At 39.2% G+C, this 11,608-nt stretch overlaps 1 protein-coding gene and 1 long non-coding RNA gene across 2 annotated transcripts in view; one reads left to right on the top strand and one right to left on the bottom strand.

The window, feature by feature from the left end:
* Positions 1-1,961: 1,961 nt before the first annotated feature.
* Positions 1,962-10,709, top strand: KRT20 (keratin 20). Its single transcript, XM_027624844.2, has 8 exons — positions 1,962-2,429; positions 4,684-4,766; positions 6,548-6,704; positions 6,983-7,144; positions 7,268-7,393; positions 8,363-8,583; positions 9,332-9,369; positions 9,893-10,709. The coding sequence occupies exons 1-8, from the start codon at positions 2,025-2,027 to the stop codon at positions 9,988-9,990; spliced, it is 1,290 nt and encodes a 429-aa protein (XP_027480645.1). The 5' UTR covers positions 1,962-2,024; the 3' UTR covers positions 9,991-10,709.
* LOC113939192 overlaps positions 9,376-11,608 on the bottom strand; it is a 52,194-nt gene continuing 49,961 nt past the window's right edge. The window contains exon 4 of the long non-coding RNA XR_003525162.1: positions 9,376-9,615. This is a non-coding gene — a long non-coding RNA (uncharacterized LOC113939192). The remainder of the gene's footprint in view (positions 9,616-11,608) is intronic.

Raw genomic sequence — 11,608 nt, 5'->3', positions numbered from 1 at the left:
TGCCATGAGCCTGTGGACCCGTAGGGAAGATCAGGCTTCTGTGAAAACTTCTGCCAGGGAAATCCACTGGGGATTCTAGAAGGGAGCAGCTATAGTTTCAGAATGGATGGAGCAAGTAATCTGTCTCATGGTGGGTGCTGAGCTGACCTTATAACAGGGGAGAGAGACTCCTCCATGCACCAGGTCAGGTGCAAAGCACTATGCTATTTTTTCCGTTTGCAGGGAAAAAGACCTAAAGCCAGGTAGTGACTGAAAAATTTAAATGAATTATCTGGCCTTAAAACATTAGAATTAGGGGGGAAAAATTCAAAATCATCTATCCACCACTCATCTAAATTCACTTAATTCACTTCCCCAAACTACATCTCCAAATGTATAAATGTTTCATTCCTGTTTTAAATACCTGAAGCTTTGTGTTTGTACAAAATATTTTAATAGTTTTATAAAATACAACCTCTAAATAGGGATAAACTTAAAAACAAAAAAAAGCATAAAACAGATTCTGAAGACTGATTATCCATACTTAAAAACCACTGTTCTTATGCAAATCAAAACCACAATGAGATATTACCTCATTGCGTTAGAGTGGTCATCATCAAAAACACAAGAGATAACAAATATTGTTGAGGATGTGGAGAAAAGGGAACCCCTGTGCACTACTGGTGGGAATGTTAAGTGGTACAGCCACTATGGAAAATAATATGGAGGTTCCTCAAAAATTAAATATAGAATTACCATATGATCCAGCAATCCCACTTCTAGGTATATATCCAAAGGAGATAAAGTCACTATCTCAAAGGTATCTGCACTCCTATGTTCATTGTGGCATTATTCACAATAGCCAAGATATAGAAACAACCTAAGGGTCCACAAAAGGACGAAAGGATAAAGATCTCACACACACACACACACACACACACACACACACACACACTGAAATATTATTGTGTCACAAAAAAGAAGGGAACCCTGCCATTTGCAACAACATAGATAGATCCCCAGGGGCATTATGCTACATGAAATAAGCCAGAGAGAGAAAGACAAATACTACATGATACCACTTACATGAGGAATCTTAAGATAAGAAAAAAACATCAAACTCATAGAAACAGTGGTTGCCAGGGCCTGGGGGGGGTAGGAGAAATAGGGAGAGATAAAAGGATACAAACTTTCAGCTTTAAGATGAATAAGGTCTGAGGATCTAACGTAAACTATGGTGACTATAGTTGATAATGCTACACTGTACACTAAGAATTTACTAAAAGAATAGAACTTAAATGTTCTCATCAAAAAGAAAAAGATAAACTAAAAAAGTTTTTTAAAACATTGTTCTTGATCACCAGTGTAACTATTATGCACCCACGTCTATCTTTTTAGGTACCTAAATTATTCACAGCATTTGCCAATATTGTTTTTTTTTTTTTTTTTGGAGAGAAACAAGAACATTAATTTAACATCAACAATGACACTGTGTAACAGCACAGGGAGGTAGTGGAGAGAAGACAGTCAGGCTTCCTGTTCCCTAACCAGCCTTGACTTTAATGACAGCGCCCCAGCAACATGGAAGCACCTCACCTAGCCTCTCAGTGGAATGGGAAAGGGCAGGGGGCTGGGAACTGGAAATCAGAGGCTCACAACTCAGAGAAGGGCTGATTTGCCAATATTCTTTATCTGTATATTAGGATGAAAAAAAATCTGCCAAGGCAGGTGCAAGGGCTAAAAGAATACATCCTCCTGTTTCCTTTTGTTGCCTGTTTAAAAAAAGGAATTGCCCCTGAGAAAAGCCTCTAAGAAATGCCTCTAGTGGTAATTTCTAGAATGAAACTAAACAGACTGCTGTACAAAGGGGAAGAAGAAAAAAACAAAGCAAGGCACGGTGGACAGTGGTGTCAATCCAAAGGTGAGATGTCAGCAGAGGAGGTGTTTCTTTCCTATGAACTCTATAAAAGACAGCTCATCCACCACTGGGAGACAGACTGCTCCAGCCATCCAGAAGCTACAGGTGCTCCCTCCTAAAATCCTCAATGGAATTCACTCGCAGAAGCCTCCGTAGAGGCTTGAGTTCCTCCTCGCAGGGCTCTGCACTCAGCATGAGTGGCTCCATGTATAGGAAGGGGGGCACACAGCACTTCGCAGCTGCACCCAGCGTCTATGGGGGAGCTGGAGGTCAGGGCATCCGCATCTCGAACTCCAGACACATGATGAGCTACGGGAGTGATCTCACCAAAGGAGACCTGTTTGTTGGTGATGGGAAGATGACCATGCAGAACCTAAATGAACGCCTAGCAAGCTACCTAGAAAAAGTGCAGTCCCTGGAACAGTCCAACTCCAAACTTGAATTGCAGATCAAGCAGTGGTATGAAACAAACATGCCCAGCACCAGGGACTACAGTGCATATTACCAACAAATAGAAGAGCTGCAAAAGCAGGTAAGGGATGACACCTGTGTTTTCTACACCACTGTTGAGCTGCAGGATATATACCAAGAGGGCATATACGTTAGGTGGGTCCAAACGGTTGTTATAAAGCAATTAGGCTGAAATGCTACATCTATAAAATGGTACATTCTATCATCTATCCTTAGTGCTAGAGTAGCTGACTACATAATTAGATGACTGTAAATATTTTTTCACTTTTAAAAATCTAATTACATGGAAAATATGAAAATATAATCTGTATTTTTGTCAGTTTACCAGGACAAGTCTAATTGGATAGTAAATATTTTTTTCTCTGAAAAGAGCTAAAATTTTTATGTGATTATAAATCTCAGGTTTTTTTCACCTGGTTCTCATTAACTTTTGAATTCCCAGTCAACTTAGAGATATTCCTCCTTTAATTTATGTAAACATTGTAATATAAGTATTAAGAAACTATCATAAATTTCAATGACAAAGTGAGTCAGCATGGAAATAAGGGGAAGGGATGTAAGTATTAATGGCACCCAGATTTTTTTAAAGATTTATTTATTTAAGGGGCACTTAGGTGGCTTAGTTGGTTAAGCATCTGCCTTCGCCTCAGGTCATGATCCCGGAGTCCTGGGATCGATCCCCACATCGGGCTCTCTGCTCAGCAGGAAGTCTGCTTCTTCCTCTCCCTCTGCCTGCCACTCCGCCTACTTGTGTGTGTGAGAGAGAGAGAGAGAGAGCAGGGGGAGGGGCAAAGGAAGAGAGAGAATATCAAGAAGACTCTCTGCTGAACTTGGATCCCTATGCAGGGCTCAATCCCAGGGCCCTGAGATCATGACCTGAGCCAAAATTAAAGAGTCAGCTGCTTAACCAACTAAGCCACTCACATGCCTCAATGACATCCAGATTTTTAAATGCCCTGTTTAATGATCTCATCATCATCATCACAAGCAGTTCACAAACCACTTCTACAGTAACAAAATGTTCTATTGCCCCCAATTCAAATTTGTTGCAGTCATATCACAACCCACTCCCACCAGAAGGTGGAGTTCTGTTTTATCAGTTATGTGCAATAAAGGAAGTGGACTTTGTTCCTAATTGAAAAGTTCAGATATGACAGGAGCACTTGTTCTGCTTTCAAATTCTTATCAAGGAAAGAATCCCTTTCATTTTCATTTCTATTTTAACATTCATATTCCTTTAGAGCAAAGGCCACCTCCTTACCAGCAAGTCTCTTTTTCTTGCATTTTTATTAGACATCAATGCAATTTGAACCAGATTCCACTGGAAGTTACTTTAGGGGTTTCAGGAACTATGGGGAGGTGAGGCAAAGGTGTCTAAATTGTCTTTCTGCCAAAAGGTCATTCTTCTCAGGCTCCCACTAAAATTTACATTCAAAATCAGCAAACTATTCTTCCCTACCTGTCTCATGATTCATGTTTCTGAATCTACTTTGGATCAGCCCAAACACATAGACACAGCCATCTATTCCATTTAGCAGGGCAGACTCAGTATATGAAGGCAGCTCTCTCTGGGACTGGATCTGCTGAAAGAGACATGTCATTGTAATATCTTCTACAAGCAAAGATCCATATACATCATAGAGAACTCACCCTTAGATAACCCTGTTTTTAAGATGGAGAGCTTATCCATCCTGACAGCTCCAGTGCCTAGCACAACTCTCACATAACAGTTGTCCATTCACTCAGCCAATATTTAGTACATACCACGTGCTGGGCCCCATGCTGGGCATTGGGGAGTATGATGGTGAACATAATGTGATTTAGGGGTGAAATAGGTACAAAGGCAACATACCTCCCACACAGAGGGATAAATTCTAGCAAGGAAGGCTGTGTAGAGCACTGAAAACACAGGCAGTTCATCCAGTTCTGCCTTGAGGAAATCACTGAGGTTTCCTTGAAGCAGATATCTAAGGCAAAATGTGGAAGAGAAGTAGTTCACCAAGCAAGAAGGGCTAACAAGAATATTCTAAGCAGGAACATCAAAGGGAAGGCACTCAATAGAGTTTGATGGCTCAAGTTGAATGAAATTTTCCTTTTGTAAAACCATAAGAAAGCTCACCAAACCCTGGAGAACAGTGTTACATTTTACGACTCAATATGTTAAATGGCCGTATCATCACTCTTTCTATTTTCATGTGGAAATTCTTGTAATGAATATCATCTTTGATAGAATAATGTTTATATCTGAGGATACACTCAATCATTTGAAACTCCTGTCCAGTTGAAAATGTCATTCTTTCTCATATATTTTCCAGATTAAAAACGCACAACTGGAAAATACACGTTGTGTCCTGCAAATTGATAATACCAGACTGGCTGCTGAGGACTTCAAGCTGAAGTAGGTTCTAACACCATGGTAAACCTTCCTGAAAAGGGATTCCCTGTAGTAGTCCTTCATGACACTCAGCTTTCCACATTCTTGTTGGTAAAGGAGCTACCTTAAGTAATTTCAGAATCTGGGAGTTTGAAGGCTGTTAGGAGCTATCTGGTCTAGCCCAGCACTCAGGGGTACACTTTCCTCTCCCACATTCCTAACATTTTGCCACCCAGCGTGTAACTGAACACCTCCAGTAACTACTACTGTTTTCGCTGGTTAGCTCTGGCTGCTAGACCACTCTTTTTTAGTAACCTCACACCTACCTTTTCGCCCACTGAACCTAATTCTGCCCTTTGGAGTAACACCAAAGCGATATACAATCCCCTTTTGCAGTATGCCCTTCTGTTATCTAAAGCGAGCCATGTGTCTACGTGTGGTGATTCTCCAAGTGAGTCATCCATGCTCCTTCAAGTGCCTGCCAATTGTATGGCCCAACTTCCAGAGGGCGACCTTTGACGCTTCTGAGTTTGCTGGTGTTTTATAATAGAGTCTGACAAACCAAAGAACTAAGACTATGATTAAACCAGCTCAGATTGTGTTCACTCTCTTGTAACCATATCACACCACATGTGATCACAGCTGTTCCTCATAAATGGCCCCTATGCTAGGGCTTTCTCATTCTGAATGTGTACAATGCGTTGGTACTAAAAAGTCTTTTGTGGTTTAGAAGGGTAGCATTTGAATGCTACGAGGGATCAAAAAGAAGGAAATAGGAAAGCAGATCTGAAGATTAAAGCAGTAAACATTCATTAATTCCAATTTTACTAAGTCAGCACCTGGATATTCCACTGCATTATCATTTTTTAAAGTTTTGCTACTTTAATAAAAATGAGAGTATATAAGATTGTAGGGGAGAATCATAAATTCTTTAAGATAATCCACTTTTGATGCATCTGCTTAGAAAGTAATAAAAATAAATAGATCATGTGCATTAAGTAAATCTAACCATTATTTAATATCAATAATGAGAATCCTTTGCTGACACATTAAGTAAAGCAAAATATTTTTTATTTCTTTTAAAATATATTTTAGAATTTAGAAACATTTAAGAGTTATTTCAGACTGCTTTTTTACCAATCACTCCAAATTACAAAGATTATATTATGGAGCAAATTATCTGATTCCTAGGTTCTCATGAACATTTTTGGAATGTATAAAGAGGGACACATCATTAGTTTTTGATGTAGTGTTCAATGATTCATTAGTTACGTACAACAGCCAGTGCTCATCACAACAGGTGCCCTCCTTAATACCCATCACCCTGTTACCCCCTCCCCTCTGAAACCCTCAGTTTATTTCCTGGGGTCCATAGTCTCTCATGGTTCATCTCCCTCTCTCATTTCTCTCCCTTCAGATTTCCCTCCCTTCCCCTATGGTCCTCCGTGCTATTACTTAAGTTCCATATATGAGTGAAACCATATGATAATTGTCTTTCTCTGCTTGACTTATTTGAATTAGCATAAACCCCTCCAGTTCCATCTATGTCGATGCAAATGATAGGTATTCATCCTTTCTGGCGGACTCTACATCAAAAACTAATGATGTACTATACAGTGGCTAACTGAATATAATATAAATAAATAAATAAATATCTGGTAGAATTTTAAAAAAATAGAGAGGGACACAGTGTATTGAAATAGATCCTCCTATACCACATAAAAACATCTCATTATATTAAGACTCTGTCTTCTATAATGGCTTCAAAAGGACTCAATTATCTCTGCATACCAATTAATTCACAGGTATGAGACTGAAAGGGAGCTACGCCTAACAGTGGAGACTGATATCCAAGGCCTGAATAAGGTCTTGGGTGATCTATCCATAACTAGAACAGACTTGGAGATTCAACTTAAAGAACTGAGTAAAGACCTGGATATCCTCAAAAAAGAACATCAGGAGGTGAGGAAATATTCAGAAGTGGTGTTGGGAATGACAGAATGACTCTAATAATGATAATGGGGGGGCGGAGGCTGGTAAAGAAAATGACAATAATAATGGTGTGAGCAGTCAGGGTTCAATGACAGAGCAGTACCTAGACTAGAATAAGCCCTACCTAAGTTACTGTCTTTCTTTTTTACTCATCCCCACTGAAAAAAGCCATTAAAACCTATGTCTTTTCTGCCTAGCCTCATGTGAGAACGTGCTTCAGACTATAATCAGGATTTTCACTCTTGTAGGAAGTGGACAGCCTATACAGACACCTGGGCAATACTGTCAGTGTAGAATTGGATGCTGCTCCAGGTCTGAATCTTGGCACCACCATGAATGAAATGAGGCAGAAGTATGAAGTAATAGCCCAGGAGAACCTTCAGAAGGCCAAAGAACAGTTTGAGAAACAGGTAATAACATAATTCTGAAGGGCAAGCAAAGGTGTAGAAGCTGTCCTTCAAAAAAAGATAACTCATTTTCTTTCCTTTCTCTTTCTCCTTACTCATTTATTTTTTTCATTTTTGGAACTTTAGACTCAAACTCTGCAGCAACAAGTCACAGTGAGCAATGAAGAGTTAAAAGAAAATGAGGCTCGAATAAAGGAGCTGAGACGCACCTACCAGAACCTGGAGATAGAACTCCAGTCCCTCCTCAGTCTGGTAAAACACGTCTAACTTCCTACTCTCAACGCAGTGTGTGTTTACTAAGTGCCTGTGTGAGGAATTCTGGAAATACAGAAACCTCTAGGAAATAACCCCTCATCCCTGCAGAGCTGGCAGGGAGACAGGCCAAGCCACTGACTATAATTAAAATACAGAAAGAAATCCAGGACAAGAGCAATGTGCTGTAAGGATGCAGAGGAACAAGTAGATCTGGAAGACTTCACACAGAAAGTGGCATTTCAGCTAGATCAGAAAACTCGAGATGAATTTGTAGTTGGGAGAATAGGGGTAAACAAATCAGTCTGCAGGCTAAACAAATCAGTCAGCTCCTGACAAAACTATGCTGTGTTAACAACCCCCCAATTGCAATGGCTTACAACAACACTACAACACTACATCCATCATCCATCCATCGGCTGCAGCTCTGCTCCATGACATTCCACTCCAGGGGTAAGGCTAAGGGAGGAGACCCTGGCCAGGGCATGCCAGTGTTGTAGCAGAAAGAAAAGAGCAATAGCCAGACCATCTGACAGTTCCTAAAGCTTCTCAGAAAAGGTACTTGTCAGTTTTACCTACCTTTCATTAGCCAAGAAAGTCACATGACCAAATCTGGTATCAATGGGATGAGGAAATCTAATCCTCCCCTTGGAGGGGCACCACAAATCACAGGGAGAGGAGGTAAATACGGAGAACTAGAATACAATATACCACAGTAAGAGAACAATGAGTGTGAAGCTAAAAACAAACAAAAGACCCTTAGAGGTCATAGCAGCTGGCTGGGGCTCAGGAGCTAGTGGTCCTAGTAGCTGGCTGAGGTCGCCTAGATGGAAAGAGTGGGAGATAAAGCTAGAAATATAAATTATGCCCACAGTGACTAGCTGTGGGAATTCTCCTCAAAAGAAATTAAAAGTGAACCACCTCTTAAGTCTTCAACTAAGAAACATCCACTTTTTCTTGTGCTTATAGAAAGAAACTTTGGAGCGTACACTAGAGGACACCAAAGATCGTTACAGTGGCAAATTGGTCACCATCCAGGCAGTACTGGACAACCTAGAAGGCCAACTGACACAGATTAGGACGGAAACAGAACGCCAGAGCAACGAATACAATATCCTCCTTGACATAAAAACCCTGCTTGAGCAGGAAATTGATACTTACCGCCGCCTTCTGGAAGGAGATGACGTCAAGTAAGGCTCTTAGAATCAAGGAATATGTGCCAGTGTCTACATGCTGTGCATTAAACCCTGTCACTCATTCCCCAGCACCAATGCAATCCCTAGCACAAAAGCAATTACACACACCAACCACCACCAACAAAACAAAAATATACCAAAAGTATGCCCATCTCCAAAATACCAGGTACAGCCTTTGTACTTGAGGTCATGTGTAGGGCTGACTTAGAAGATGGTTATACAGTAAACGATACAGATTATGCTTTTGCTAATATTTATGATTAATACATAATTGGAAGTACAATAACTTTTAGAAATTCTCCTTGAGAGGTCATGAAATGAACAGGCCACAGAGGTCTGTGGGAACCAGTTTGAGAATCATCACTATTGCCACAGAAACTGTCTTCAACTACTACACCCAAGAAACTCAGTAAGAGAACACAAGATTTAAACTTCCACTGTAATTTTGTTACTTTAATTACAAAAGCTTCTAGTACAGAGGAAATAGGTCAGTTCTGAAGATATAGATAGATAGATGATAGATATAAAATAATATGTCAAGTTGAAAAGTAAGAAACTCAAGTTCAAAGTAACAAGCATGGTAAAAGCAGAAAAAATACAAACACAGCATTAATACACACATCACACAGACTTTATTTTGAAACAGAAAATGCAGGACAGCCCTTCATTTTCAACATGGCAATAACACCTTTTCCTGTTTCTTTTTCTTTTCTTAAAAAAAAAAAAAAAAAAAAAAAAACAGAATTCCAGAACATGCGATAAGCATCCCAGAGCAGAAAGGTAAGTGTTCTAATTTCACGTGTTTCCTGTGAGACTGACTCCTCACTCAGTAACTTACCACTTATTCAATGCCACTGTTGAAAAGTAAATAGAGATCAGTTCTCAAGGGAGCACATACTACCCTAGGGGTTCTGAAAATCAGGCGCATTACATAAAGAAACGCCCAACATGGAAAGTTTGTCACACTCCCACAACAGGGTGATTTTCTTGGCCCAAGCTATTGCTGTCCTGAGACATCACGGGATCCTGAAAAGAAAAAAAATAAGATGAAAAAGTGCATTTGGCTTAATTCAATATTGTATATTTCTCTTTGGGGGTGGGCATAGAAAATTTGTGAATTTGGGGACAGTGGCATATTTTCTGCATTTGTTTATAAATTGGACAAGATTATTTAAGAAAAAGAATGGGTTTCTTTTTCTTTTAGGAAAAATATGTATAAAATAATAATGATTTAGAGTTGAATGTTATAGACCAGCAGAGTCATGTTCCTGAGTTAATATTTCATACTTAAATCTAAACTCAGATATAAAGAGAAAAAGGAAGATTATGACAGTCGTGAAAGAAGTGGTAGACGGCAAGGTTGTGTCAAGTAAAACCGAAGAGATGGAAGAAGATTTGTAAACAGCTACCTGGAGATGCTGCTGAGGGTTTGAAAGAAATGTAGCTATAATTTTTGCTCCCTATAAGAAAGCAGCCATCAGACAGCACCATTAGTGCTTTGTGGTAATCAGAAGGGGACAAAAGCCCATTTATCAGTCTCTGTAATTGAATATAAATTGTTTAACTCAGAGGAGCTGCAAATCACCTACAAAAATGAAATCCAACGAGCACTAGGACATTTAAAATATCATTACCACCATCTCTTTACGATGAACCACATTAATTATAAGTTAGAGACCACCTAATACCAATTCGTTAATGTTCCTGAAAATTACAGCACATTTGAATTACACTAAATCTCACAAAGCAGAAAAATCCCTGAAAATTGCAAATAAACTGCTCTCTCTAATTTTTCCTGTTTCTGAATTGCAAAATCTCCTTTCAGGGGCCCTTGGATTCTTAAATGAGCCAATTTCTTGGTTAATTTCATTGGATTTTTGATATTGGTACAATCCTGCTAGCTTTAAGTTATATCTGCATTTTTTCCATTGTCTCCTCTGTCTTTTAAAACTCAGCTCAGCTCTTCGAATAATTTGAGTCAGGCTCCAAACACAAATGCTGAGCAGAATAAGAATGAAGCACATTATGCTTGAAGTGGGAGTAGATGAAATGTAAAATTAGTGAAACCCTTCTCAAGGCAGAATGCCTCTCCTTATGACAATAAACTGCATAAATCATCAGGTGTTCTCTTTCTTTATGGGGTAAACGTGTTATGAAATGTTTCTCACCTTTTTTTAAAACAACTTTAATGAGATATAATTCACACACCGTAAAATTCATCCTTGTAAAGTGCAAAATTCAGTGGTCTTCAACATATGCACAGGATTGGGCAACCATCACACTGCCTAGTTTTAGAATGTTTTCATCACTGAGAAAAGAAACCCAGCAGGAGTCATCCCTCCATTTCCCTTCCCCCCCAGCACTGGCTACCACTAATCCACTTCCTCTCTCTATGAATTTGCCTACTCCAGACATTTCCTACAAATGGAATCATACAATGTGTTCTTTTGTGCAGAAATGTTCATAGCAGCATTATTCATAATAGCCCCAAAGCGGAAACAACTCAAACGTCCATCAACTGATCAAAGGATAAACAAAACGGGGTATGTCCATACAATAGAATATTATCTGGCAATAGAAAGAACAAGGTACTGATACATAATGCAACAGGGATGAACCTTGAAAACACTATGCTTACTGAGGGAAGTCAGACACAAAAAGACACAGACTATATTCTCACCCATTAACTGCCTTGCAAATGTTTACAAGAAAAAATCATTTTGCCCTCTCTCATTGTATTCTAGTAAATCAATAGCTTGGATTTAAATTTTGATATATAAGTTTGTAAGTAAATAGGATTTTGAGTGTGATTATATTGAAAATAATAATGTGATTCGCTTAAGGATAATAATATCCACCATCTATTGAGCACTTACTATGAGCTAAGCAGTGTGCCAGGCATTTTATATGCATTTCTCATTTAATCCTCACAATAACCCCATGAAGTAGAAGCTATTAGGTTGAATCATATGAACTTGCCAATAGGTAATCATTTTTTACCTTTAAAAAAATAGCAATT

Source organism: Zalophus californianus, chromosome 16, assembly GCF_009762305.2.
Source record: "Zalophus californianus isolate mZalCal1 chromosome 16, mZalCal1.pri.v2, whole genome shotgun sequence".
NCBI lineage: Eukaryota > Metazoa > Chordata > Mammalia > Carnivora > Otariidae > Zalophus > Zalophus californianus.
Note: the sequence above shows the minus strand (reverse complement) of the source record. Positions and strands in the feature narration are given on the sequence as shown.